We start from the raw sequence: 25,468 nt of genomic DNA on the forward strand, positions 1-25,468 counted from the left end.
GATACCTCATGACTTTAAATAAATAATAGTTTTCTGAGACCAAACCAGATGTTTTGATAAAGCATAGCCCATATCATGTAAAACAGAAAGTATTCCCTAAGTTTGTGTATTAACAATGAGTTATGCTAATTTCCATACTTTGTCAGCTTCCTCAAATGTGGAGGTTCATTTTGTGGTGAGAGGTAGATTTATCACTACAATACTTCTCTCCATCTTGGGTTTTAATAAGATCAGCAGAATTTTTTTAATATATAACGCAGTGAAAGCCAATGTCAACTATACTTGTTAAAGGCTAGAGAGCACAATTAAATTACATACATACTCTAACAGTGTCAGCTGTCTGAGGTCAGTCTAACCAAGTTAAGACTTTTTTTCTTTTTTCACATTTTCCTAATGCCATCAAGGCATTTCTTTCTTTCGTTCATTTAATTTTCATTTAAAATATATTTTAGAATGTTTGCACTCATATATGTGAGTAAGAAATACATATATATTAGGAAAACGATAAGAAAGAGAACTTTAAAACTGTGTATGTCTAAGGTGAAATGAAACTGGTCGATCCTATTGGCCATAATATGTTTTCATTCAGGCTACAAACCCTAATTTGTGTTTTATAGGCCTACTGAACAGTGAGCTGTATTGACCCGTTGCTATTTAGTACTCCCACTGCTGATACTCCAGCTACCAGCCTACAACATCTCAGCCTCTTCTTTTCTATTCCTACCAAATACCGAATAATCTTACCGAATAATAACTAAATACGTTTTAACAGATTTGTAAAAGGTCCAGTAACTATTTTATCCAAACCCAAACTGACCTTACAACCAAAGGGCAGGACTTGAAACAGAATGATTTGCCTCCAACCTAAACGACCATATAGGTTGTTTGTCCTGCCCTGGAATACGACTCATGGGTGCGTTTCGGGAAACATCATGGTTAAAATAAAGTAAAGTAAAATAAGTAAAAATAAACTATCTATCTATCTATCTATCTATCTATCTATCTATCTATCTCTCTATCTATCTATCTCTGTAGTTTGGATTAAAATAAGCACATTCTTAAGGTTAGAGGGACTTTGTCATCATGGTAACAATAATAAACTTGCAGTTAAGTTTATTCAACAGTTGTGGATAAAAGAAAAAGGACTAGTTTCCCATGGGAAACAAACAGCGATCTCATGAGTGAGAGTCCTGCGTTCTGTCCATTCAACCATCCAAACTAACCTTCCTTCCTCAGACTAAAGACGATGTCATTTGACTTCCTCCTTTGCTCCTGTCATAACTACTGTGGCCACTAGAGGTTGCTTAGCAATGGAACGTAACTGTGGGTCATATTAAGCTGCTTGCACAGACAGCTAAACTTCTCGGTGAAGACTTCTCTCTGTCCCAGCCCCTGTGTGTGTTTCTCCATTGTTAAAGAAAACAAACAGAGACAAATTGGTAATGTTACATAGCAAACAATGAGCACTATGGGAGGGAGGGATAAGTTTTGCTCTGGCCGCACAATAACACTCACACATTCAAATTCACTGCACTTGCACATGCCTCCGCGTCTGAACCATGTGGGGAAACCTCTGCCTTACAAAATAGTGGCTCTTAACCGATATGTTCATAATTTCCACCACTGGAGTCATGTCAGCTTCACGTCTAGCTTTCTGTCTTGAAAGTGTAAGAGGGAAGTACCACTTTGTGTCTGTTTATTTATGTCTGCTGGTGTTCACCTGTACAGTCTTAAAGGTGTTTGAGGTTCCTGATAGCACTGGGATGGCCAGCCAAATCTGGAGCTCCTGGGCCAAGTGTTTTTTCTATAGGACATACACTATAAGCCCTTATCTGTGCCTCAAACCCTTTTTTGGTTTTAAAAAACACCCTACATTCTATTATTCACACACATCCACATTTACACTACCAATGCCACTGACTACCAGACCTCACAGCCTAATAGAGCCTTTACATGTGGTCACTGTGGCATTTAAAGTTATGATTGGTTTGAGTATTTCACTTAATCTCTTACATGATGAAGCTACATTTAAGTAATAAGATCACCCAACTAAAAGTGCAGCATGAGTTTATTGACTCTTTAGTTACTGATTCCTGTCAATTCCAGCCATTAAATACTAATGTATGCGGGACCTGCCTCAGAAATGAGGTGGACAAGAAAAGTGCTGAGTGGGTCTGACAAAAAAAACTGCTGTTGCAGTACTGTCATTGTACCACTGCAAACTTTATGCTAATATTACAACTGGGCCTCTCAGCAACCTTTTGTGACTGTCGCAAGCCCAACTGCAACTTTTTCGACTGTATTACATACCATAATACTATGGATGAACATTGTCATCATTACTGTCCTGGTCTTAACAGTTGTAGACTCAGAGTCCAGCTGATTCATCATATCTGCCATCTCATCGCAGTAACAGTACGTTGGCGTATGTATTTTTTAGCTGGTAAGAAATTGCAACAGAGTAATGCCAAAGATTAAAGCTACAGTGGTTGTCAAACTTTTTCACATCATGGATCTCTAAACTGACACAAGGCATCTGATAAGATTTTACACCAGGGTCCCCCCATCTGATAACATTTTTTGCTTTTAGATGTTTTATTACAGAAAGTGTTTGATACCCATGACCAAAATAGTCATACATTATGTCACTGTACACACATGGATGGAAGTATAGTGAAAATAAATGATTCACCTTTTTGCTTGGGACCCCCAGGAACACCCTCAAGGACCCATGGGGGTCCCTGGACCTCACTTTGAGAACCACTGGTAGCATTAACACATTTTTTTAACTGTACAATGTTCTGCTTAGTGCACATTTGAGCTGCAAATTGTTGATAAATGAAAGTCAATAAATAAAAAATGTCTATGTAATGTTCACGTTTTATAAGAGAAGAGTCTAGACCTGCTCTATTTGGAAAGTGCCTTGAGATAACCTCTGTTGTGAATTGGCGCTATACAAATAAAAATTGCCTTGATGTTAAAAAGCTAATACTGGCAGAGGTATTGTTATTACATTTTTGGAATTCTTAATTATTGATCTTGATATTGACATCGTGCAGTATCGATCATACTCTCGAATTATAATAATAGTCATTATGCATTCTTGACAGGACAACACAAGATTACAGAGTGCAATAGAATTATAAAATATATATATATAACAATTATAAAAAAAAATTTGTTCTAAATTTCGCAAATTACTTCAATACAAGTGTAGTTGTATAGATATTACACATAGCTGCAGAAGATAGGGAAAATGCACTTGTACTCGCTCCTTGACTTCATTATTATCTCTATAAAAATACTTTAAGAGTGTGCCACCTATGTTTTGTAACCTGGCTGCAGCCTCAGAAATAAGAGGCCCCTTGTAACCTAATCGATTGCCGAGCAGAGAGGGAGACTGGGTCCACACTCTGTGATCCGTTTCCGTAACTTCCCAGAATAGCAACTCGGGCGGTATTGTCTGCTGTTCTGCTCTGCTCTGCGCTGCTCCGGAGGACATGGAGGAGGAAGTCAGTGGTGGATTCAACAACTGTTGCTTTTGTTGCTGCTGCTGCGGAACCAAACTACCGTTCAGTCCGCGCTGCGTGGCGCATCTCGGGCTAGAATGAAGTCTATTCCAAGCCGAGACATTCAGTCTGGATCAATGTGCAAGTTCATGTGGATATATAAACTCCAACGTGTTTAAGGTAAATAATAAAAGAGAGCGAAAGAGGCAGAAGTGCATGGATCGGTTTCCTGTATTAACTAACCATTCTGTTGCTGCTTTAATATGGCTATTCAATATCATTCGAGTATCAATAGGCTACCGACGCTTCAGACCTGCTAGAGGCGCATGTCTGCAGCAGAGGCAGACAAGGAGCGTCTGTCTGATGAATGGAAAGCCAGACGGGCTCTGCTGTAGACTGCGGTGATCGGATAACCTGTTGAATTGCAGCTGTCAGTCAGCGCCAATCCACGCAGGCAACACAGCCTGCAAAGACATCACTTAACAAGAGAAACACAGCGCGATGCCACAATAACAACCAAAGTGGCTTCAGCGTTTTTGTTTGTTTTTTTTTTTTTTGGGGGGGGGGGTTTGTTAGTTTTTTTTTTTATTATTATTTTTGCAGCTGGTGGTTATTTCCAGAGATGCTCTGTTGCCTACCAGGTAAATGCTCCCTGTCCTCACCGCTTCATCTGTCTGTGCATCTGCATAATAGAGTTCTCCCACCTCCTTGCTGCTAACATAAATATTAATCCGGCAACCTAAAGTCACGTTGTAGACAGACTAGGAAGTAGGCTGGTGTCAAAGGTGGCAGGCCTGTCAAATGAGAAAAGGGGGGAGGGGGGTGTTGTGGGGGAGGGGGGGTGCTGGGGGGGTCATTTTAATTAGTGAAATTTCTGATGGGACAAGTCGTTGTTTTTGTCTTACGTTCTGTAATGCCTTCTGAAGGTGGTAGTGGCCACGCAGCAGGTTACCCACGTTTAGTGTGCCACCAGATCACGTTATCCCCCATTCTCTGCAGCAGCACTTACAGCGCGCGAAGCTCTGCCGGTAGGACCTTGAGTCATATCTCCACAATAGCTTTTCAACATTGCCTACCCACGGATTTCCAGTCCTTTGGTTGTTGAAAATAGCTTGGCTGCTCCCTGCCGCTATGGCTAATTCCTTTGGAACCGGTGGATCCAGTTTGATCCATCCCTCTCTTTCTTTCCCTTACCAACTTGTTGAGTCTTCCCCCTCCTCGGTGTTCCTACTGTAAAAGTTCACTGTGAAAGGCTCAGCTAATCGGTGTGTGACTTCTGCTGAAATGTCGCAAGTTTGAATCAAGTGAGTGGCGAGCTCGATGGGTCGATTTTAAAGTGGAAAACTCGACGGGAAGCGCGCAGACGAGGCTTTGACGCAGCAGCAGTCACCTGTAGGATACTCAGATGCGCTCCTCTTAAACTTTTCTCTGCTTTTCTGAACTTGCTCAGGCGAATTTTCACATGGTTTACATGTTCTTGTCATCGGACTGTTGTTGAAACTTGCTGACCTTAAAAAAAAAAAGTTGTTTTTTATTCTTTCATAGTGCGAAATCGCTGGATGAAATAAGTCATTTTGACTTTTTTGTTTCTTTAAAGGGAGGTGGAGACATCTTACCACCCCCCTCCCCCCGTCCTTGACTGAAATTACCAACTAATTTTGCACAGGGGAGACACTTCAAGGTAATTATAGGAATCCACCTTTTTTCTATGTATTGCATTTTACTTTGTTGTTTTGCTTTCACGTTTCACTTTTAACTTTAGCTGCTAAGAAGTGTATCGTAGCTATAACTAGAACCTAAAACAAATGCTTTTTCAACTTGCTGTTAGTGTAAAATGGCCAAAGGTTTCCTCCATGTAGCTGCTAAGTGAAGTGAGTTAAGAAAACTGTTGCTAGCTCTGTCTTTGTTACACAGTAAACTGCTATTAGAAAATAGAAATAAGGATGTGGGACATTCTGCATTTGGCCTGCAGATTTCTTTTTTTACCTTTAATGAAGAACAAGTTAAGCTTCATGTTCTTCAAGGAAGCCAGCAGTTGTGCTGTGACAAATTTATTGTGTGATAAAACTTTGTGTTTAACAAACCATTAGAAAAAATAAAACTATATTACAAGTCTTTCAGATGCAGTGCATTTACAATTCATCAATCGTAACACACTTACTTTAAAAACAGATCTTCTACTCAACAATAACAGTGGGTTGAGAGATAAAGATGAACCTAAGTTTGCAATTAATTAATAATTAATGACTTATTTACAACTTCAATAGGTGACCGTAGAAACCAGATATTACAAACATGCCCATAAATGTGAGGTTTAGAAGTTGCATGTTAAAGTGGGTCTCTGCACAGCTGAAACTCAGTGAATTTTAGTGGTTTAATTCTCCCTCTGTTTTACATTTTTGATTTATTTATTTAATCTTTTTTTTTCTTTTGCCTGTTTTGAATGGGAACACTATGGCTGATATAATCAATCACATCATTTCTGCCTCAATCATGGACCTCATGTATATTATATATAAGCCATAATTGTGTATCGTCATAGAAAATCCCATTTATAATTTAACTGTCACTTAGACAAGAATGTATTTTATATAGATAACATGAAACTAAAATTTGGCCATTCACACATTTAAAATAGTTTAAAGTGTAGCATGCTAAATATATACGAGGGACTGCTCTAATAAGACAACTGCACAGACCAGTGCCTCTGTTGGAAAGGACCTCTGTCCACCGGAATTCATGCATCTAAAGCTGCTTAGCGGCTGTAAATACGGGTATTAGTGTGATTTTAGACTAATTAATAGTTTTCAGGCTCATAGTGTTTGTGTGAACACTTGATCAAGGTTAATCCCGAAGGTGCTCATCATTGTTGCATACTATGACACACAGCTCAGGCTGCATAGCTTTCGAAATACACATATCCGGTTAAATAAATCAGGAATAAAGACTAGAAGTATAAGCATATGTGCAAAAAGTCTTTGTGTTACGGTAACATAAAAGTCACGGTCATATTTGGTTTTGTTCCCTGCAGCACTCCCTGCAGCACTTGAAATGGAGGCTCCCGATGACTATTGTGCTAGTAAGTCCTCATATTGCTTACACATTACAACCAATACACACGGATAGTCATTGACTCACACTTTATGACCAAGGACAGAGTTTGTACAAAATATCAAAATGTGTGTCTGTGTTTTGTTTTGCTGATGACGATAACGCTGAGGATGATAATGATCGTGTCTGCATGCTATTATGTAATTGTGGCTGTGACGTTATAAATGTATTTTGACTTTGACTTGACATCGTTTCCACCTTTTTCACATAATGTTGATACAAAAAAAATAAATTTTTGCAATTACAACAGTGTAAACATTCAAGGGATTTTCCCCCAGTGCAGCCCTTTTCCTGTTCACCCCTTAAAGGTAGAGAAAACGAAGCATTAGCGACATCCTGTTGAACACAGTAGATACTGGATATGCACTTTGTGGTGCTCCATTGCCCTTTACTGGTTTCCTTTGGGCAGGTCTCTTGAATATCTTGCCTGCACCCCTTGTATTTTGCTTTGGTAAGCATATCTGAAAACAGGTAGCATGTTGTTGATGACATCATCGGGGACTTTTAGGTCTCCATTGGGGGTTTGTACTTGTAGGAACACTTGGCAGGCGGGGTAGGGGTGGTGGCGGAAGAAGAAATGGAAGCTCTTCCTCTCCTTGTTTGTCTGTGGGACGCTTCTGAAATGATAGTTTGGAACAAATAGTGCCTGGTCTGTTCCGTTAGCATGAAACTGCGGAAAACACGCATCTTCGTGGAACGCAACTGTTTTTATCCGAATTTGCTCCCATGTATTTTACTCGTAGGTCAATACATTAGCAAGACACTGCTGACTGTGAGAGAAGATTAAGGTCAAACATCGTAATGGTTGTGAGATACATCATCATAATCACTACACTCTCCTACACGCACTGCTACACTCTACTACACTAAACCCGACCATCCACTTTATATCCGAACATATCTATTCTTTTCCCCATTACAGAACACAGAAATGTACTTTCTCATACGCATAGTCACAGCACCCTACAGTAGTAGTGTGTATCAGCTGTATGTGAGATACATTTTATTGGCAGCATGAGTGCACATAAGGTCAATGCAGAGACATGAGAGGTGTCATATTCCTCCTGGGAGGCACAGGTTGAAAATGATGCATCAAAACTTTCAAACTGAGCAAAATTTTATCCAAGGCTTTGTTCACTTGAATGAGAATGTTGGCTTTGATTTCCGTGTGTGTGTGTGTGTGTGTGTGTGTGTGTGTGTGTGTGTGTGTGTGTGTGTGTGCATGCGTGCATGTGTACACTAATGGTCAAAAGTTTTAGAACACCTCCTTTTTTCATTCCATTTTGCATAATTCCACGTCACAGTGTCTCTATTAATTAAAGTATAGAGCAAATAAATAACTGGAGATTTTAAAAGCCAAGAATCATTGAATATTTTTGTTGAACAAGATTTAAACAAAAATTTTTGACTCGTCCAGCAGCTGCATACACTTATGGCGTTCTGTCTACAATGTACAATGTTTAAGTCTGGAGACTGTGCTGGTCTTCCACCACGTGAAGCCACCGTCTAAATGTAAAAAAAAAAAAAAGAAGTAGTTGATGGAGTAAACTACTTGCCATGTTGGTGTAGCTTTGTAGCTTAGCTAGCTACATTTCTCTGGGGATTGCTTCAGTAGCTTCAGTGTAGTGATGCTTCAGAGTGGGCTTTTGTGGCTTTTATGACGGGGGGACTCTGATTGCGTTACTTGCTGTCAGTCAGTCAAATCTGGTAACACTGTTTATGAGTCCAGTTCATGAACATGTAGACATGAAACACAGGAGATGAGTCTTAAGGATATTATTTGAAAATTATAGGCTTTGAGACCAGTCAGAGGCTGGTCATCAGTAATACTAGCTAACTTAGAACTAATGTCTAAAGTTGTTACATTGGTTGTTTGGGATGAAAAAGCATGAGCTGAAAAACAATACAGCAATCAAACTTGTGCAAGTAAGGCAATGTGACAATTTATTAGATTCATTATTTTGGAGTTATATGCCCCACAAACAAGGTGGAAAATATTTGAATTTGTATAGTTGTGTGGGAGAGCACTACTATTCTCAATCATATGAACTGTAGATACTATTAATGTCTATATGTAAAAGAGAATAAGAGTATCTGTGACTCAGAATTGTAGTATGAGACATACGACTTGACAGTGTATAAAATTTTATGTGATTGATAGGATTCGTGGTTCCAATCTCTGATCAGCTTAAGACATTATATAGAACATGCACATAAAGAAGAAGTCATGGTTAAAATGTAGAAATTTTTGCTATTGTGCTAACACAACATGAGGCCCTTAATTGCACTGTGGTTGGATTTGAATGCTCCTTGTAGCCCAGATGTTGACAGCAGAATGTACAAGGTTTGTTTTTATGAAGTCCGTTCAATAATCGAGAACTGAAGCTGCCTTCCTCTTTAATCAACCGACCTTCCTTTTTCTTTAAACACTCTTCTCACACCATTATTGATAACCACGTGAGCTGCCTTTGTCAGTCATTCTCTGCCCCACAAGTTATCATACTCTCACATGCAATTTTACTTTTTCCTACACAACACGCTGCTTTGCTCCTCCACATAGACCATTATGATTTATCACATACGCAATCATTCTCTCACACATATTATCCCACTCTCTCACACGCGTCATTTTGTTTCACATGCTCATTGTCACATAAATATATCATGATAGTAATTCAGACACACTTCTTCTGTCACACTTCTGAGTAATTCTATATTTTCATTCTCACTCACACACACCGCTCTGTTTTAAAGAAAATAACTTTTTTCCTCAGTATTGCACCTGTACTGATGACCAATAATGTGTCGAACATTTATCAAGGATTATTATAAAGTTTTGTTATTGCTGCATGAAAAGAATGAGATAAATACTTCCTAGTTATTTAGTATTTAAAATTTTAAATTCAAATTTGGCTTTTTTGTATAACTACAGTTTAGCACAGTTTTGGTTGCAAAAGATGTAATGATTCACAATGTAAGAAACAACGCAATACTACACTACGTACACTATATAATAGTATACAACACTATACGACAACAATGCTATACTACATAGTATAATTAAATAAAAAATAAAACATCCAGTAAACATTATGCAAATTCAGTATGCAATCATACTCCAAAAATAACTATTATGACAATCTGAAGTTATGTAGTCTACCCGCCACATCATGTCAGACAGGATAAGCTTGTTAATATCTGAACGGCAATACAATATCCAATAGGTTTGACAGCTTTACATTGTAGGTACTTGAGCTAATGCTAGTTTTAGAAATTGACATAACAAGGTCTACTTCACACCCTCAAATCCTGAAGGTCCCAGTCCAGAGCTTTTAAACTAATAACCCTGAAAAAATATTTGATATACTTTTAGGATAAACTGTGATATTTTACCATCTGTTTATCAGCGAGTCATTGGTCACTGACATTTGTCTGATGCTATCAGACTGTTCTCTAAGATAAATATTCTGTTGATCTTTTAAACAGGAAAAACCCACAGCCTAATCTAGTTTGATGTTCTGTTTTTTGCTCTAATTTGATGGTTGTGACATTATAGTACAGACAGGTGCAAACATCTCCCGTGTAATGCAGAAATCTAGTGGTAGCCGACTGAAAAGATAAAACAGATTAAAACTAATGAGCTGCATTAGTTGGTGTATAATTTCAGTTGAGCAAAGTTTCAGTTTATCAATGAGCCCCATCAGCCTCTAAATGAAACTAATCGCATTTTCTGAGCTCCTGCACAATAATCCGTGAGGAAGCACTGGGTTCAGTATCATCTTAAAAACAACAAAAAGTATTTCTTCAAAGCCCTCAGATTGCCTCATACAGTACTCATTTTGTAAACTGTCTTTTTTAACAAATTCTATTTCCACATACACTAGTAGGCGGTGAAGAGTGGTGGTTCTTTCAAACCATGTTTGACCAAACATGAGCTAACACTTCAGCTAAGAGAACACATAAAACAAGCAGCATACACACATTTCAATTTTAGTTTGACCATCTCAAGTAATAAACATTTACAACAGTTACATATATAAAGTAGAGTTGTGGTAGGAGAGTATAGTGGTGTGTGTGTGTGAGATTATGATGGCTGTGTGTGTGTGTGTGTGTGTGTGTGTGTGTGTGTGTGTGTGTGAGACAGCAAGTATGATTTATGATCTGTATAGTCCCCCTTCTTCCAGAGACAAATGAAAATCATCAGATTTAGCTAGTTAATCACAAAGTTTTTGTCACACTTCCATCTTAGCTCTACAGCATTAATCAAAGACCCTCCATGAATGCTGCAGCAGGTGGCAAGGTTATTCAATAGCTGGACTTTACTATGAATTCTTTACTGATTTCACTTAACTCTTGAGATCTACTCTGCAAATAAGTTAATATTAGTTTTCTGTGGAGGTGGGCTTTACCAGTTTTCCCTCCTTTCATGTCACCCCCACAGACACAAATGTAGATTACCACAAATAGAACACACCGCTGCGCTTGGTAATTAACAGCAGGTGCTTCTGTAATACTTCTGGAATGAAGTGTGTAAGGCAAAACTATTCATTTATTCACAAATGAAATTCGTCAGTTGTATTTCCAATACAATATTTTATACATATTACAAGTATAAGTTAAGGTTTGTTTATCTCTGTATATTTTTTCTGTGTATTGGGTCAATGGTGTATGGCGTATCTGTGTGTTATGAATCTGTGTCTTAAGGAAGGTTCAGGGGTTGACAGGAAAAACCAGCTCCCATACAGTTTGTATCCAGAAACCAGACCTCGCCGCTCCATAAAAAGAATCTTATTCAGTTCTTTACACAGTTAGACATGGGTGCTGTGAATCATGTTTTGTCATCTTATTCACTTTGACCATCACAAACAGGCAAATGGAGCTTAACCTTGGTTTATTTTGGTTGTTTCCAGAGCCTTGTCATAGAATATCATCCCTGAACCTAGATACCATTTATAATTACTTGTGCGCTTTTATCAGTAAGTTGCAAGACCAGAAATTGAATCAACTCTTATTAGATTACTGAGAGGATGACTGTACCTTAAAGCTATGCATTCATTTAGCTTCAGTGATTAAAGTCAGCATTTATTACACCTACAAGTTTCAAGTGTACACATTTGTTCCTTTCCATTTGCCACCACATTAAATTATCCCAATTTGGTGCATTACTCAAAGTACCTTTCCCCTGGCAAGTTATGCCTGTTTATTATCCTCATCTTACTGTTCGTACAGGATTGACTCAGCAAATGCGGGGCACCAACGCAAAACTTCAATTCAATCCATGCGAGCGTGTGTGTGTGTGTGCGTGTGTGTGTGTGTGTGTGTGTGTGTGTGTGTGTGTGTGTTGTGTGTGTGTGTGTGTGTGTGTGTGTGTGGAAATGCATGTACTTCAGTGGCTGTGTGGGTGCATTTGACCACTATAAGCAACAGATGAACATGATATAGTCTTTCTTTCGTGCCATTCTTTATGACAAAAACACGCTGTTGACAGCATTATTCATGAATGAGCACACTTCATGAATGGTATTTTAATATTTGATCCATATTATTAATGTGTGAAGGAATTTATTTTAACCCTTTCAATACAAAATAAATAAACAAAAATAATACTGTTAGAATCTGTAATGGTGGGTTCTTATTTTAGCATTTTGGCCCCAGGCAGCCCAAAACTATTAGTTAATGTCTGAGACAGTCTAGCCATGGTGCTGCTAGGTAGCTCACAGCGTCTGCTACAGTAATGGAAAATCTTTCATGACAAATCTGGGCCACTCCTGTCTCCAGGACAGCGCTGCCAAGGGATAGCCAGCGTCAAGTCACCTGAGATTTCCTCCAACCCCAACCTGTGCAACCCGAGCTCAGGCCCAGGGATTGTGTCATGGACATCGTCTCCCAGTATGCCCCACTCAGTGGGGTTGCCACTACAATGGAACAATACCACACAAGAGGTTGTCAATTTTAGAGGAGCTGCCACAACAAGAGGAGATCTGACACAGATTTCTTTTTCATGTATGAGGGATCATTGTAGACATATTCAGCACTGACAAATTGTAACAAGGCCGTCTGTAGCGGTTTCAGATGTAGCATGTAGCACGGCCCTTTGATTTTTACTGAAACTTCCTCAGTTACAGCTGTTGCTCCATCAATTTTAAGAGCGTTAGACAGTCTGGAGTTATCATAATGCATGCTTTCCAGTTTTTCATAGTTGTCAGTATGCTTGAGGAAAACTTTTAACTGTGCTGGTGGTGAATGATGGCTCACTGTGGTTCCTAAGGGATCTGACACCTGGGTCAGCAGGGGTGTTTGCCTGTTGCCACTGTATTGTTCTAGTGACCCTGACGGGGCCGGGGTGTAAGGGGATAAGGGATTGGTTTGCTCTCCCTCTGAGTGGACACAGGGCTATCCATAGCCTGGGTTCTGTACAGGCTGCTGAGAGAATGCAATCTGATCCACATTTGCTGGACATTAGGATCCCATAGGTGAATAAAGACAGTTAAGTTTGTTGCCTTCTGCGTTCTGTAATGTCACCCCTACAGAGACCATTCAGGTTAGGCTTAGAAAGAGATCTGACAGGGATGAAATTATTCTAACCTAACACCCAGATGCCGTATATGATGTGAACTGTTAGCTTAGCTAGAAATTTGATCAACATTTATTCATTTTCACTATCTGTCTAAACGTGACTAGACCAGAAGTATTTTTCAGTTTATGTGTGGTATGTATTTTGACTGTTTTCAGCAACAACTGACCTCTCACTTGACCACATTACTAATTTTCTTCATCCTCATCCCTTTTTTTTCACATAACAGCAGTGTATTGTATTTATTGTACTACTACAGTATTGTACATCACAATGAAGATTGCTGTGTTTCTGTTTGTCTCCCAGGTAACGGCAAATTCTCTCCTGGTAAGGAGAACTCGAGAATGTTGGCAGATATGTCAACACCTAATGGACAGACAGTTCCTCAGGGTCCTAATTCCCCCAGTGGTGAGTGCTCAATCAATAGAAACACATTTGTGTGGTCTGCCGAGAAAAGCTATGCGCACATGCAGTTTCTCCTTTAAGCACATACACTGTTCTTACTGACTAGATCAGTTAATTTTGATTATTGTACTTTGCTCTTCTTATTTTAAGTTACTCGTAATGAAACTCAACTCTTTCACAATAAAAGCTTCCGGGGAAGGACGGATTACTGTATTTCCTCTGAATGAAGGAAGGTTGTTAATGTGAAATGCAGTAGATTGAGGATGTTTCTACAGTAGTTGCAGTATGGAATCAACATGGTTAATGTGAGCACAAAAAAAGTGCTCTTGATGTTTAAGTCTGTGCCTTGAATGGTAGTTTGCCCTAATCAGTGTGTGAGCATGTGTATGAAGGAGTGAATCACAATCAGAGAAACTTTATTGATCCCTGCGGGGAAATTGCTTTTTTACAAATGCACAAACATGCAGTAAGAAAAAATGAAGTAAAGAAGTAAAAAGGTAAAAAACTACTATAAAAAAGTAGTAATGATAAATTCACAGTAAGTGAATGAAGTAAGAAAAATGTAGAAATGGAAATTTACAAAAAGTAATGTGTGAGGTAGAATTTCCAGAGCTCTTTCACAGTGTCCTGTCTCCTCTGGTAGTGCAGTCCACAAACTGAGTGAGGTGGGGAGAGTCTTGTCCAATTGAAGTCCCCTGGGAGATCATGAAGAAAGCACTGGGGTGCAGAGTCTGCAGTCTTACAGTAACAGAGTGGATGATGGGTTAGCGGAGGGGGGGATGTAAACAACAACCATTATGGCATGTGAGAACTCCCTGTAAATGTAGTATGGATGTAGCCCCACGGCTAATAGCTCAATGTCTGAACTGCAGAAATGTTTTATTGTGTCCACCCAAACAGTGTGAAAGCTGAAAAACTTTGAGTGTCAAAATGCAAAGCAAATTATGCATAAAAGCACTAAAAGAATTATAAAGAAGAAACAAAGAAAAACTGGGTACAGTTTGTATAAAAATGCCATACTGCACCTTGTTGTACCATATTGCTCTTGTACTGTACCTTAAGGGTTGCTTGGTTCCTTTCAATGTATTGATCTGACGCCTCAGATTAGCTTTAGCTATGTCACTGTGAAACAGCAAAGTAAGAAAAGGGGAAACTCTGTGAAACAAGGGACACGAGTAAGAAAAAGGGAAGCTTCTTTCCCACAAGTTAAGAGATACAGGGAGGTGGGCTGGGTGATGGTTTTCACAGGGAGATACTCTTCACCGATAAGACCTGTTGTCATTCTGGAAGTTGCTTAACATGATTTGCCATTTGAGGTTTTGTTACAAAAGAAGGGCTGCATCACATCATCTGTTGAAAATGAACATGAAACCATGTCAAATTTCAGTGCCAGACTCCTAAACTTGCCAGCTAGAACATAAACTCCGGTTTTGTAATCGTAACTGGTATTGTAAACTCTGTCTGGTAATAAATGATGATCGGTCAAATTACACCCTTTGGGCTAGGTGACGGTTTGGGTGGTAAGATAATGACTTCTTCAGAAAGAAGACATCCTGTAAACATTTCAATCAATTGTGAGCTTTATCTCGGATTGTGGAAAACTTGATTAATCGCAAAAGTATAAATTAAATACTGCTTTTGTCGTAGCAGCCCTTTCAAGCGTATCCTCATCTGACCACTCTCTGCTTCCAACCCTGCCACACTGTTGAGACAGATGTAAAGATGCAAGGAGCTGAATAGCAAGGACGTTCAGGTCTGCTCCGTGTTGCCAGGATACAGCTGTTGAAGACACGGGTATTGGTATAAGTGTTGTGCACAAACGGTGGCAATGGAAATATACAGTATAAGTATGAAGAATGGTCGATAAAAAAAGAAAATGTAGTCTGAATTACTAAATTTCTTGGATGCAGCTCCAAAGCCTGAGGGGACAGTTGAAAGATGCAATCAGAAAGGAGTTTTTAGTAAAACAACCACATGTGCTCACACTGTGATTACTGTCCCTGTAAATCCCAAAACAAGATCATCAGGTTCAGTAAGTTTGGCTTGGATAGTTTTAAACTCCATCTAAAGCCCCTTTCACATGCATCTTTAACAACAACAAGATTAGATTTTTAGTGTAAGATGCTCCCAGAATTTGCTGGCTGTTGAACTAGTATGATTCTTAGAAATTCTCTTTCATGGCTGTACTGCAATAAAGTAGCAAATAGAAGGTTTTTTTTTTGGAAAAGGAAACCAAGTTGAGTCAAGTTTTATTATAAGGCCCATTCAAACAACCAAAGCAGCTTAATCCCTTTTAGCATACACTTTTCTTTGATATTGTTGCATTTGACAGTTTTACAAAGAATATACAAAAAAACTGTAAAGACGACACTGCATTCTGCTTGATCAAAGCACGCATTCATTTTTAAAATGGTAATTCTGATTGTGTTGCGTGTGTGTGTGGAAATGGCTGGAAATGGGGTAAATTCCAAGACAAAGGAACTTTCCTTTACAGAGTGTAGCTGCTTTGTGGCACTGGTAGAGTTCCTGCGGTGGACAAAGCAAACCTTGCTCATCTGGTTGACTGAAATGTTTACAATATGTACAATCCAAGTGACTACTGGGACAAGACTCAAGGTGGCTGAAACTAGGTGTAGCTGTGTTACGTGTGCTTTGCTATCTACTGGATTATTATTTTTGTGTACAAGTGATACTAATTGCTGACTGATAACTAGAGACTCCAGTGGTGAATAGTTTCCCGCCACAACCACCCACACATCCACACCCACGCTCACACGCACACATGCACACACTCACACACTCACATACAATCTTTTGCCCCTTGTCATCCAGCCGGTCTCCCATTGCTAGTCAGGTGTTTTAAGCTACAGGGCCTCTGACACTCCCTTTCTACCCAGGAACAGTCAGGAACCAGACCAGCCTGTTTCTCCTTCTTGTTCCGTTGCCATGTCTGTCCATCCCAGTTCTGTCTATGCTGAGTTGTAAAGTTACTAGGATTCCCCCACTCCACATACCCATTTAATGATATATTTTGCATGGCTCACCCACTTAAGTGTGTCTGTGGCCGATCAACTCTTTCTACCTCCAGTCAATCCAGTACATCCTTGGACAGTTCATCTCAGGCTTTTACAGTCCAACTCAATTGTACAGAGGCTGCCAGCCCTAACCATAACTTAGTTCAACTCCATTCATTGCAAATCAGCACAAACCATTTCAGTATAATCTAATTTATGCTCGAGTAAGTCGTGCAACCCAGGCCTAACCTACGCAGGCTGAACATACAAGCACTTTTATGCCTCTCTGCATCTGACACTGTAAGATGAGCATCGCAGCATTGCTGTTTTTTTTGTTTTACAGAACTGACAATTAAGCAAGAGGAAGAAACAGTGGAGGAAGCTGACAACAGAAGCCCAGCACTTGAAGAAATAGGCCACACAGGGGAGGAAGGAGTAGCATTGGAGGAATCCATGACTGGCAGCCCAAGCAACGTACAGGATGGATTATCTGGGCCAAATGCGACTGCTGATGCAGGAAGTCGACAACCAAATGGTACAGATTAGTGTATTCCAAATGCCATTATAGTAGCTGTCTGGTATAATTGTTGCAATTTTTATGATGATCTTTAAGCATTAGAAATCCTAACCATTAAAACCAGGGTGGTGTGTAGTTTCCCGCACACAGTCAGAAATCATTTTGTTTTCCTCGACAGTGGGTGTGGATTGCTCTTTGCTGATTTGTTTTGGTTTGTTTTTTTGTTGAAAGACAATAGCTTAGACATGGAAGTATTATCAGGGAAAAAAATATCCTTGGAATCCCCCACAACCTGTTCCAGCTGACGCCATGACTGCCCTGGTTGTCACAGCATTGGGATCATATTTCTCTTTTCCATCTGGCTGCAGATCAAAAGATTTGCTATTAGAGCAGAAGACAGTAATGTGTACTGAACTACATCATTCCACGATCCAGCACACATTCTGTGATAAACACATGCCGACTCCCATTCATTACTATGGAAAACATTGCATTTACTATGGAAAGGTCTACAAGTAGGTGTAGTACAGTCATGTTTTCAGTAAGCAGTGTATTAAGTTCTCAAGTACAACTAAATGTCTTTAATAAAGCAAACATGGGGAGAAGATGAAAGTTCAATTAAATCTAGATTTCATGTGAATCAATCAATTTAGATTAAACTGAATTCAGTGTAGTTCAAGTAATTTCAGTGTAATTCAACAGTCCAACACAAGTGATTTGTTTCAGTTTAGTTGAACACAGTGCAGTTCACTTTAGTTTATAGGTACAGATAGAGAAATTGATTAAGTATTGTAATAAGAATTTGATTTGAATAGTTGTTATTTTTCTTGATTTTCATTAGTAATCATCTACTAGAAGTAGTTCATGTGAGGACAATCTGATAGACAAGATAGTTTATTTATAAAAATCAGCTGTTCCAGCAGTTACGAAAACAGAAAATGTGAGAGTTCAGTTAGAGGCAAAAAAACACAGTTTGAAAGGTTGTTGATACTTTCTAAAACATCTTCCACGATGAGTGTGGTATTGACTTCCTGTGCCTGCCTCTATCAGGTGACAGGCCGTTCCAGTGCAACCAGTGTGGCGTCTCGTTCACCCAGAAGGGAAACCTGCTGCGACACATCAAGCTGCACACAGGCGAAAAACCCTTCAAATGCCCCTTCTGTAGCTATGCCTGTCGGCGGCGCGATGCTCTCACTGGTCATTTGCGCACTCATGCTGGTAAGACTCCTCCTTGCCCTCTACTCTTCCCTTTGTACTCATTCACCTCTGTTAACCAGAAGAGATGGCATTAATAAGAAGTGCTTCAGAGATCTGGGAGAAAAAAAAACTTAACCCATAATGCTTTTAATGCTGGGATTGTCTATATTTATGTTTAGAGATAGTTCAATATGTGATACAGACCCCTGCTAAAATAATTTTATATACTAATATAATGCTTGTCTTACATGTCCACACTCTCTTCCACTGCTGTGTGTACTTAAATCATCTCAGTCTGTCTCTAGCATTATTATAGGAACCTTGAAAAATGCTTTGATCCTTTGTTCATAAGTGATCTCAGGACTAAAATATACCTTGAGAAAGCCAAACCATGTTCATATGTACATTCATCAGGAAGAATGTAAAGGCCCATGTCTGGTTCACCATAATGACAGTCTTTGTGATGCCATATTTTTCCATCTTTCAAAAAAAATCTCTACATGCTTTGTAAGTACGTCGGATATTAGCTCAGATATTTCTTTATGTGACTGTGTGTCTGCTCCCGTATGAGTTAGCAGAGCTACAGTGGCCACAGTAGCCATACGAGCTGGTTGGTGACTCTCTCTTGTTGTTAGACAGATGCAGTGTTTTTTTTTTTTGTTTTTTTTTTCAATGTGTGAGTTATAGACAGCACTGTGAGTGCTTTGTGGTTAGGTACCAAGGACATCGTGTTGCTTAGTTGCTTGACTCACAAAGGAGGAAATTATCTGTCTGTTGAGAAACACATGGGGAGTGTTGTCTGTCTCTCTCAACTGTAACCCACTTTCCTATCAGAGAGGATGTGCTCTCCCCTCTGTTGCACCTTTGAAATTAAGGTCAGACAATACTGTTTCATTTCTACCTGTGATGCCCCAGTGGGGGCTACTCATATATAATTCTGTTTTTAGATCAAGGCAATGTCCATGTTTGGGTTCATTTTTTGTGTTTGGAATCTCTCGCCAAGTTGCGACTGAGGCACTTCTTTTACATATTTCTTAGTATTTCTGTTTCTCCACATCTGTCGTCAACCATGACCATTTTCCCATTTTCACTTCCTTTATTGTTCAGATGTATTTGTTTGTCACATCCCCCAACCCCCTTTTTATCCTGTAAAATCATGATGAGTAAGTTACACCTGTCTCCCACATGGGAATTTGACGTTGCTAAGCTGTGCTGTCCTGACTCTCTTTTATGTACATGGACTGACTACTCACTACTCACTAGTCCCTGGGTGCTACAGATCTGGCAGCTTTGGCCTGGTGCTCTGCCAGGAAGAACAGGTGTAGCCAAAAGAGGGAAATAAAGCATAGAAAGAGAGGTCAGGCAAGTAAAACAAGAGTGCAAGCTAGTGAAGAAAAGTACAGCAGTGTGTACAAAAGTGTTGCATCTGGCTGCAGATTAAATGTTGGAATGTGACATTTTTCTTTGAGGCACAGTTGATTGGTGAAATGACAGTGCAGTAAAATCGTGGCTTGAGAGGCAAATGATTTTACATTTTGTAAGGCAGAGGATCTAAATTCAAGCAACTTCCCGTTTGTTAGCCAAATACAATCAGTCAAGTGAGTCTGAGTGCACAGAGGGGACCATTTGCATGAATAAGAATAGCAGCTGAAAAGTGGATTCTTCAGGTCCATCCAACATCTGCACAAGGCTGCGTGTGGGTGGTTATATAAATATGAAAAAGTAAGTCTATGTTGTGTGCGTGTGTGACAGAGTGTGTAGATGTGAGCTGATGAGAACATGGGAGTGATACTTTTGATTGAATACTGCCTACTCTACTGTTTGAGTTTCACGGCTGGAAAGCAGCAAATTGTTTCCATGATGATGTTACTCTTTCACTACCCAGAATGAATATTACTGCAATGACCTTGCAGGTACACGTACCCACACTGTCAAACCCTTTGTCATTAGCCACTGCTTTTTTTTTTTTTTTTTTATCTGTTCATACTCAGAAAAAATGATAAAGAACCCTAGTTTCGAGTTCTGCCAATTCAGTGTCATTTAAAGACCACAAGAGTACTGAATGACAGATACAGCAGAAAACCTATTATCATTCCACATCACTCATTTGAAAAAAAAGTGCCTGCTGATGTAAGATTGGCCATGACTGGCCATGTCATTCTGTAACAAAGTGGGTTTTATATCACTCGCTCAAACCAAGACATAGTCCAGATAAAAAAAATACAACATTTACAGCTAAATGAATATTCAGTTCTGAGTAACTTGTCTTCTCGCGTAACATGTGCTTTAAAGAGGAAAAAAAAAGAAACGCAACATCCCCTTCTGTGGGAGAAAGAGTGCTTATGTTCACGTGTAAACTATGACTTACCACATAATGTGTGTCTGTGTGTCTGTGTGTGTGTGTGTGTGTGTGTGTGTGTGTGTGTGTGTGTGTGTGTGTGTGTGTGTGCGCACGCGCGCGCCTATGTGTTAGAGTCTTCATGCCTCAGACTGAAATGAGTTTGGTTTCTCTTTTCTCACGGTGTCAAGAAGAGCACTGGATCATCAACACATCTTCTAGTAATACCTGTCAGCATTATGCTAGTGAACATCTCACTACATTGCATTGTTAATGACGGTGTCTGGGTCACTGGGTCTGGCTCCCACTCACTACAGTCCCTTTATGAGTCAGTACATTAGTTTTGAGTATACTACTACAGGACACGGATCTGTTTCCTCAGTGGTGTCTGCCCTGCGTATGATTCACCTGAATGCAGTGTTTCAATTATTATTTTTTCTTATTCAACATTTACCTCAACATTCATATAGTTCCATTGTGCAAAGGTGGTGACACTGGTGACATTTAGTTGACATTTATTGGCCTGTTTTTCTAAGCTGTTCTTCATTTGTAACCATTGGTCAACTCATAACAAAGTGCCTCTCTGGTGAATAATAATGTCTATAAATCACAGTAGCCAATTTTAGGATAATTGTATAATTTAGTTTGGTATTCTTCTTCTTTTGTTCACATTTAAATGCATTTATTGTTTCACTGATCCACTGATGCGTTGATCCATTAATTAACTGATAAAGCCAGTTGGATGGAAGGATTGGCTGGTGGCTTGGCTGAGCTAGATGTAAAGGATATGTCTTCATCTTTCCACTTGTCTAGGTAGGAAGGAATTGAATGAAATAGAAATGGCACAATGAATCACCCTCCACCTCCATGTTAGCAGTTTAACATTGGAGTTAGTTTCCTACCGCCGCATGGGATGCATGATCAACTCCGCTATTCACTCATGCAGTGGGAGTTAGCGTTATGTTTCAGAGACCAAAGTTTTTTGAACTGCAGACTTTATGGTGCAACTTACACTGTCGCCCACAACTTGTCTGTTTTAGTCTGGTAACAGTTGTGTGGAATCCTCGCACTAGTAGTGGAACATCCATGATCTCAGAGGCTTGCTTCCGGTTTGTTTGCACTACTAACTGTTTACAGTGTTTACTACTACGCATTCCATGTAGTGACTGAAATTAATATGCTGTCCCTTTGAATCTTCACTTTTAGTGGGAAAACCACACAAATGTAACTACTGTGGGCGGAGTTATAAACAGCGAACATCTCTGGAGGAACATAAAGAGCGCTGCCATAGCTACCTGCAAGGTATCGGCTTGGATCCAACTGCCAACACTGGCCCTTACACAGGTAAAACCTTTTGCTCAATTCTGAAATAATGAGAATGAAGGTGGCCTAATGTGTACCGGAAACAGTAGTACAGTATATTGCAATGCATCATGAAAGCTGGATCTCAAAGGAAAGAATCAGGATTAACATGTACACTTGTACACACTTATTTATTAATTATTAATCCATTGGAATTTATACATTTCAGTGCATTAATGTGTGTGGACAAAATCCATTTAAAAAAAGTGAAAGAAAAAAAGCCTAAAAAATATTAATTACTACATTATTAAAGAAGGTTTTGTGGTTATTTATTTATTATTTGCACAATTATTTTAACATTTTCATAAATTTGTGCATTTGTGTATATAAATATAATTAGACAAGACAAACAACATTTCCAACAGAATTAGAAAAGTCAAGGAGGTAAAGACAGACTGAGTTTATAGATGAATTTCAGCCCATGATTGGTCCCAACAGCTAAATTCTGATTTCTTGTCATCATCACATCCTCCAAAAAGTTACCTGTTCGTTTTAGTAATCTTAACTACCCAAATGTGTTCTTGCCCTTTCTAATCCCCTTCGCTTCTCAACTTTTCAAGGTGAGGTTCCTAAAGAGCCAAGGCCCATGGCAGAAGCCAACGCCATGGCAACCTTTGATCGGCCACCTGTTATTGAAAGGCTACACAGCAATGTGGGCAAGAGGAAGAGCACCACCCCTCAGAAATTTGTGGGTGGGTATTTTAAACATCAGTAGACAGTCAATGGTTTTATTTACTTTAATGTGGAGATAAACTCCATGAGAAGCAGCTTGAGTATTATTTACTTGAACTTCATTAGATTCCCTCCATTTGCTTTTTCTGAGTCTGAAGTTAAGCCAGTGGTTGAAAAAGATTTTTTGTATCATGTTCTGCACTGATGGATTACCATGCAAGTCATAATTATGCTGTCAAGTCAAGTAACATTATGATGAATATGGTTTATACCTCAACTGGAGTCCAACTTGTGCAGCATTTCAGTGGGTTTCTGTCATCAGTGTGAGAGGAATTTTTTATTATTTGTCCAAGCAGATTCTGATTCAGTAATGTGGGCTTGAAAACTGATTTGCAGTGAAATGAAATGAAATGAAAGACGTGAAATATTATTATTAACTTATCTAATTGTTTGTTGTTTTGCGTTTACTAAGTCTGAGATAGTTTTTACCTTCCCTCTCAGTGTTGCATCATACAAAAGTAAATAATATCACACAGTAACCCTGCACTACTTATGAGCACAGATTCTTTATTCTGAATTTGGTTTTATTTGCCACACTATTAGAAAAAGAGGTTGAGCAAGGTTGAGCATGCTTCAGCAAGCGGATGACTTAGAGGCAAGGAAATGTTTTTTTCACTCTGTGGTTAGGTACACCTGTAACTTTGCCATTGCTCTTATCGAGAGAAAACAGCTCACCGCATCCCTGTTCTGGAGGGGTTAAATAGTGCAGTAATAGATGGATGGGGCTTTCCACCCCATTAAACTCGTACACCTAGAACATCAAGTACAGAATATGAAAAACAAGTACCGTAAATATCAGAAAGATATAAGTTTTGACGGGCTAGAAAGGAAATTTTGTGAAGTCAAGCCATGCACATATTTTTGCACATTATTTGCCCCTCCTGTTTGTAGGTAAAAGCAAGACTATTTACATCGTTTTAATCTTTTGCATCTATATTTATTATGCTTTGTGTCTTACAACTTGAAATTAGCACGATCTTGTTAAATCAATTAAGAGTCACAGTCATAGTGCTACTCTATTTTGTCCAGGTGAAAAGATGGCTCGCTACAGCTATCCGGATGTAAGCTATGAAATGGGTCTTAAGTATGAAAAGCAGGCTGAAATGATGCCAGCCCACATGATGGACCAGGCCATCAGCAATGCCATCACATACTTGGGATCGGACACCCTTCGGCCCATGCTCCACCATCCAGGTCCACCTCTCTCTATGGCCGACGTGGTACCCATGGTCAACCCCCTTTTTCACCATGTCTTGCAACTGGGCCAACGAACAGAGCGTCAAGGAAACTGTGACACGCTGCCACCACATCCACCTCAGCCTCATGACTTCCCCAGCCATCCCACCTCAAACGGCCCCACTGCTGTAACCAGGCAGGGCAAGCCTCCCCAGTCAGGGCACGAGGAATCTCCCAACAACAGTGGAGTTGACTCTGCCGACTCAGCTCGCAGCAGCCCTCAGGAGAGGCCGGGCTATCATGGGAGCAACCGCACTCCTGGCCTCAGGTCTCAAGCAAGTCCAGCAGTGGTCTATACAGGTGAGCGGGTGACAACAGCATCACCGAGGAGCGGGGCAGGAATCGGAGCTGGGCTGATACGAATGGCCGCAGAGAGGCCTGTGAGCCAGGAAGGAGTGCGGGTGTTTGGGCGAGAGGGCCAGGAGTTGCGGGCCTTCCAGTGCGAGCACTGTCGGGTGCTCTTCCTGGACCATGTCATGTATACCATCCACATGGGTTGCCACGGATACAGAGATCCACTGGAGTGCAACATCTGTGGTCACCGCAGCAAAGATCGCTATGAGTTCTCCTCTCATATAGTCCGTGGTGAACACACCTTCCAGTAAGAGGATGGGTAGGAATTAAGAGGAAGAAAAAGAAGGGAAAGGAGCAATAGCCTGATATCCATCCTTATCCCCAGACCTCTGAGACTGCACAGTTGAATGGCACTGTAGACAAGTGTAGCACAATCAAAGACTTCTTTTTAAGCTACTTATTGTGAATCAGAACAGTTTAACAATCATATGAAGGTATGGGCCAAAGACACATTTTCTACATATTTAATTAATAATTAAATGTAGAGGAAGGAAGGTAAGATTTTTCTCCTAAAATGTTCACAAATTATTTAACAGAGCAGCTGTCAGACAACTTTGACTAGTTTTTCCTTTTAGTCTTACTTGTAAATGTCTCCTTTTGTCCTTGTCCCTTCGCTACCTTGTGGGCTCAATGTGGTGGATAAAATTATAGTTTCAGTTTAACCAGATAAAATATCATGGCTAACACAGAGGTAAAATAAAATAAGACTTCAGATAGTCTCTAATTAAAAAAATGATCATTCATGGATTCTTTCATGATAATAGCATTATGTGGTGTGATGGAATTTATGTGTTCAAAAAAGTTAAGATCGTCTACAGTATGTTTAAAATATTAAATGTATTGAAACCATTTAAATTGCTTGCTAAAAACAGACCCCACAAAGAGTTATGGTACTGATTTGGCCCACTGTTGCATATCCTACACAGGATCTGTGCTTTTTTTTTTTTTTTTTGTCTTAAGACGTTGCCACAACCAATAATTCTCAGTTTTCCTATGAATAACTGTGTAATGGTACGAATACATGATTGCCAGTAGACTTGGTGCCGGTACATTGCTGTCAGGCTTTGAACGTAATCTATGAAGAGAACTCTCAATACAAGTAGCAAATCAATGTCTCAA

The 25,468-nt window shown here is 39.6% G+C and overlaps 1 protein-coding gene across 3 annotated transcripts; it reads left to right on the top strand.

Annotated features, from left to right (window-relative positions):
• The first annotated feature begins 3,464 nt into the window (after positions 1-3,464).
• Positions 3,465-25,222, top strand: ikzf2 (IKAROS family zinc finger 2). Of its 3 annotated transcripts, none has more exons than XM_056390252.1 (9): positions 3,465-3,689; positions 5,107-5,190; positions 6,541-6,588; positions 13,501-13,602; positions 16,957-17,148; positions 18,181-18,348; positions 21,872-22,009; positions 22,588-22,719; positions 23,789-25,222. In XM_056390252.1, the coding sequence occupies exons 3-9, from the start codon at positions 6,561-6,563 to the stop codon at positions 24,598-24,600; spliced, it is 1,572 nt and encodes a 523-aa protein (XP_056246227.1). In that variant the 5' UTR covers positions 3,465-3,689; positions 5,107-5,190; positions 6,541-6,560; the 3' UTR covers positions 24,601-25,222. The 3 variants fall into 3 exon arrangements, with proteins under 3 accessions (XP_056246227.1, XP_056246230.1, XP_056246229.1); XM_056390255.1 differs by lacking the exon at positions 3,465-3,689 and adding an exon at positions 4,383-4,901; XM_056390254.1 differs by lacking the exon at positions 3,465-3,689 and having other exon boundaries at positions 4,383-5,190.
• Positions 25,223-25,468: the final 246 nt, after the last annotated feature.

Source organism: Seriola aureovittata, chromosome 11 (assembly GCF_021018895.1).
Source record: "Seriola aureovittata isolate HTS-2021-v1 ecotype China chromosome 11, ASM2101889v1, whole genome shotgun sequence".
NCBI classification, from domain to species: domain Eukaryota; kingdom Metazoa; phylum Chordata; class Actinopteri; order Carangiformes; family Carangidae; genus Seriola; species Seriola aureovittata.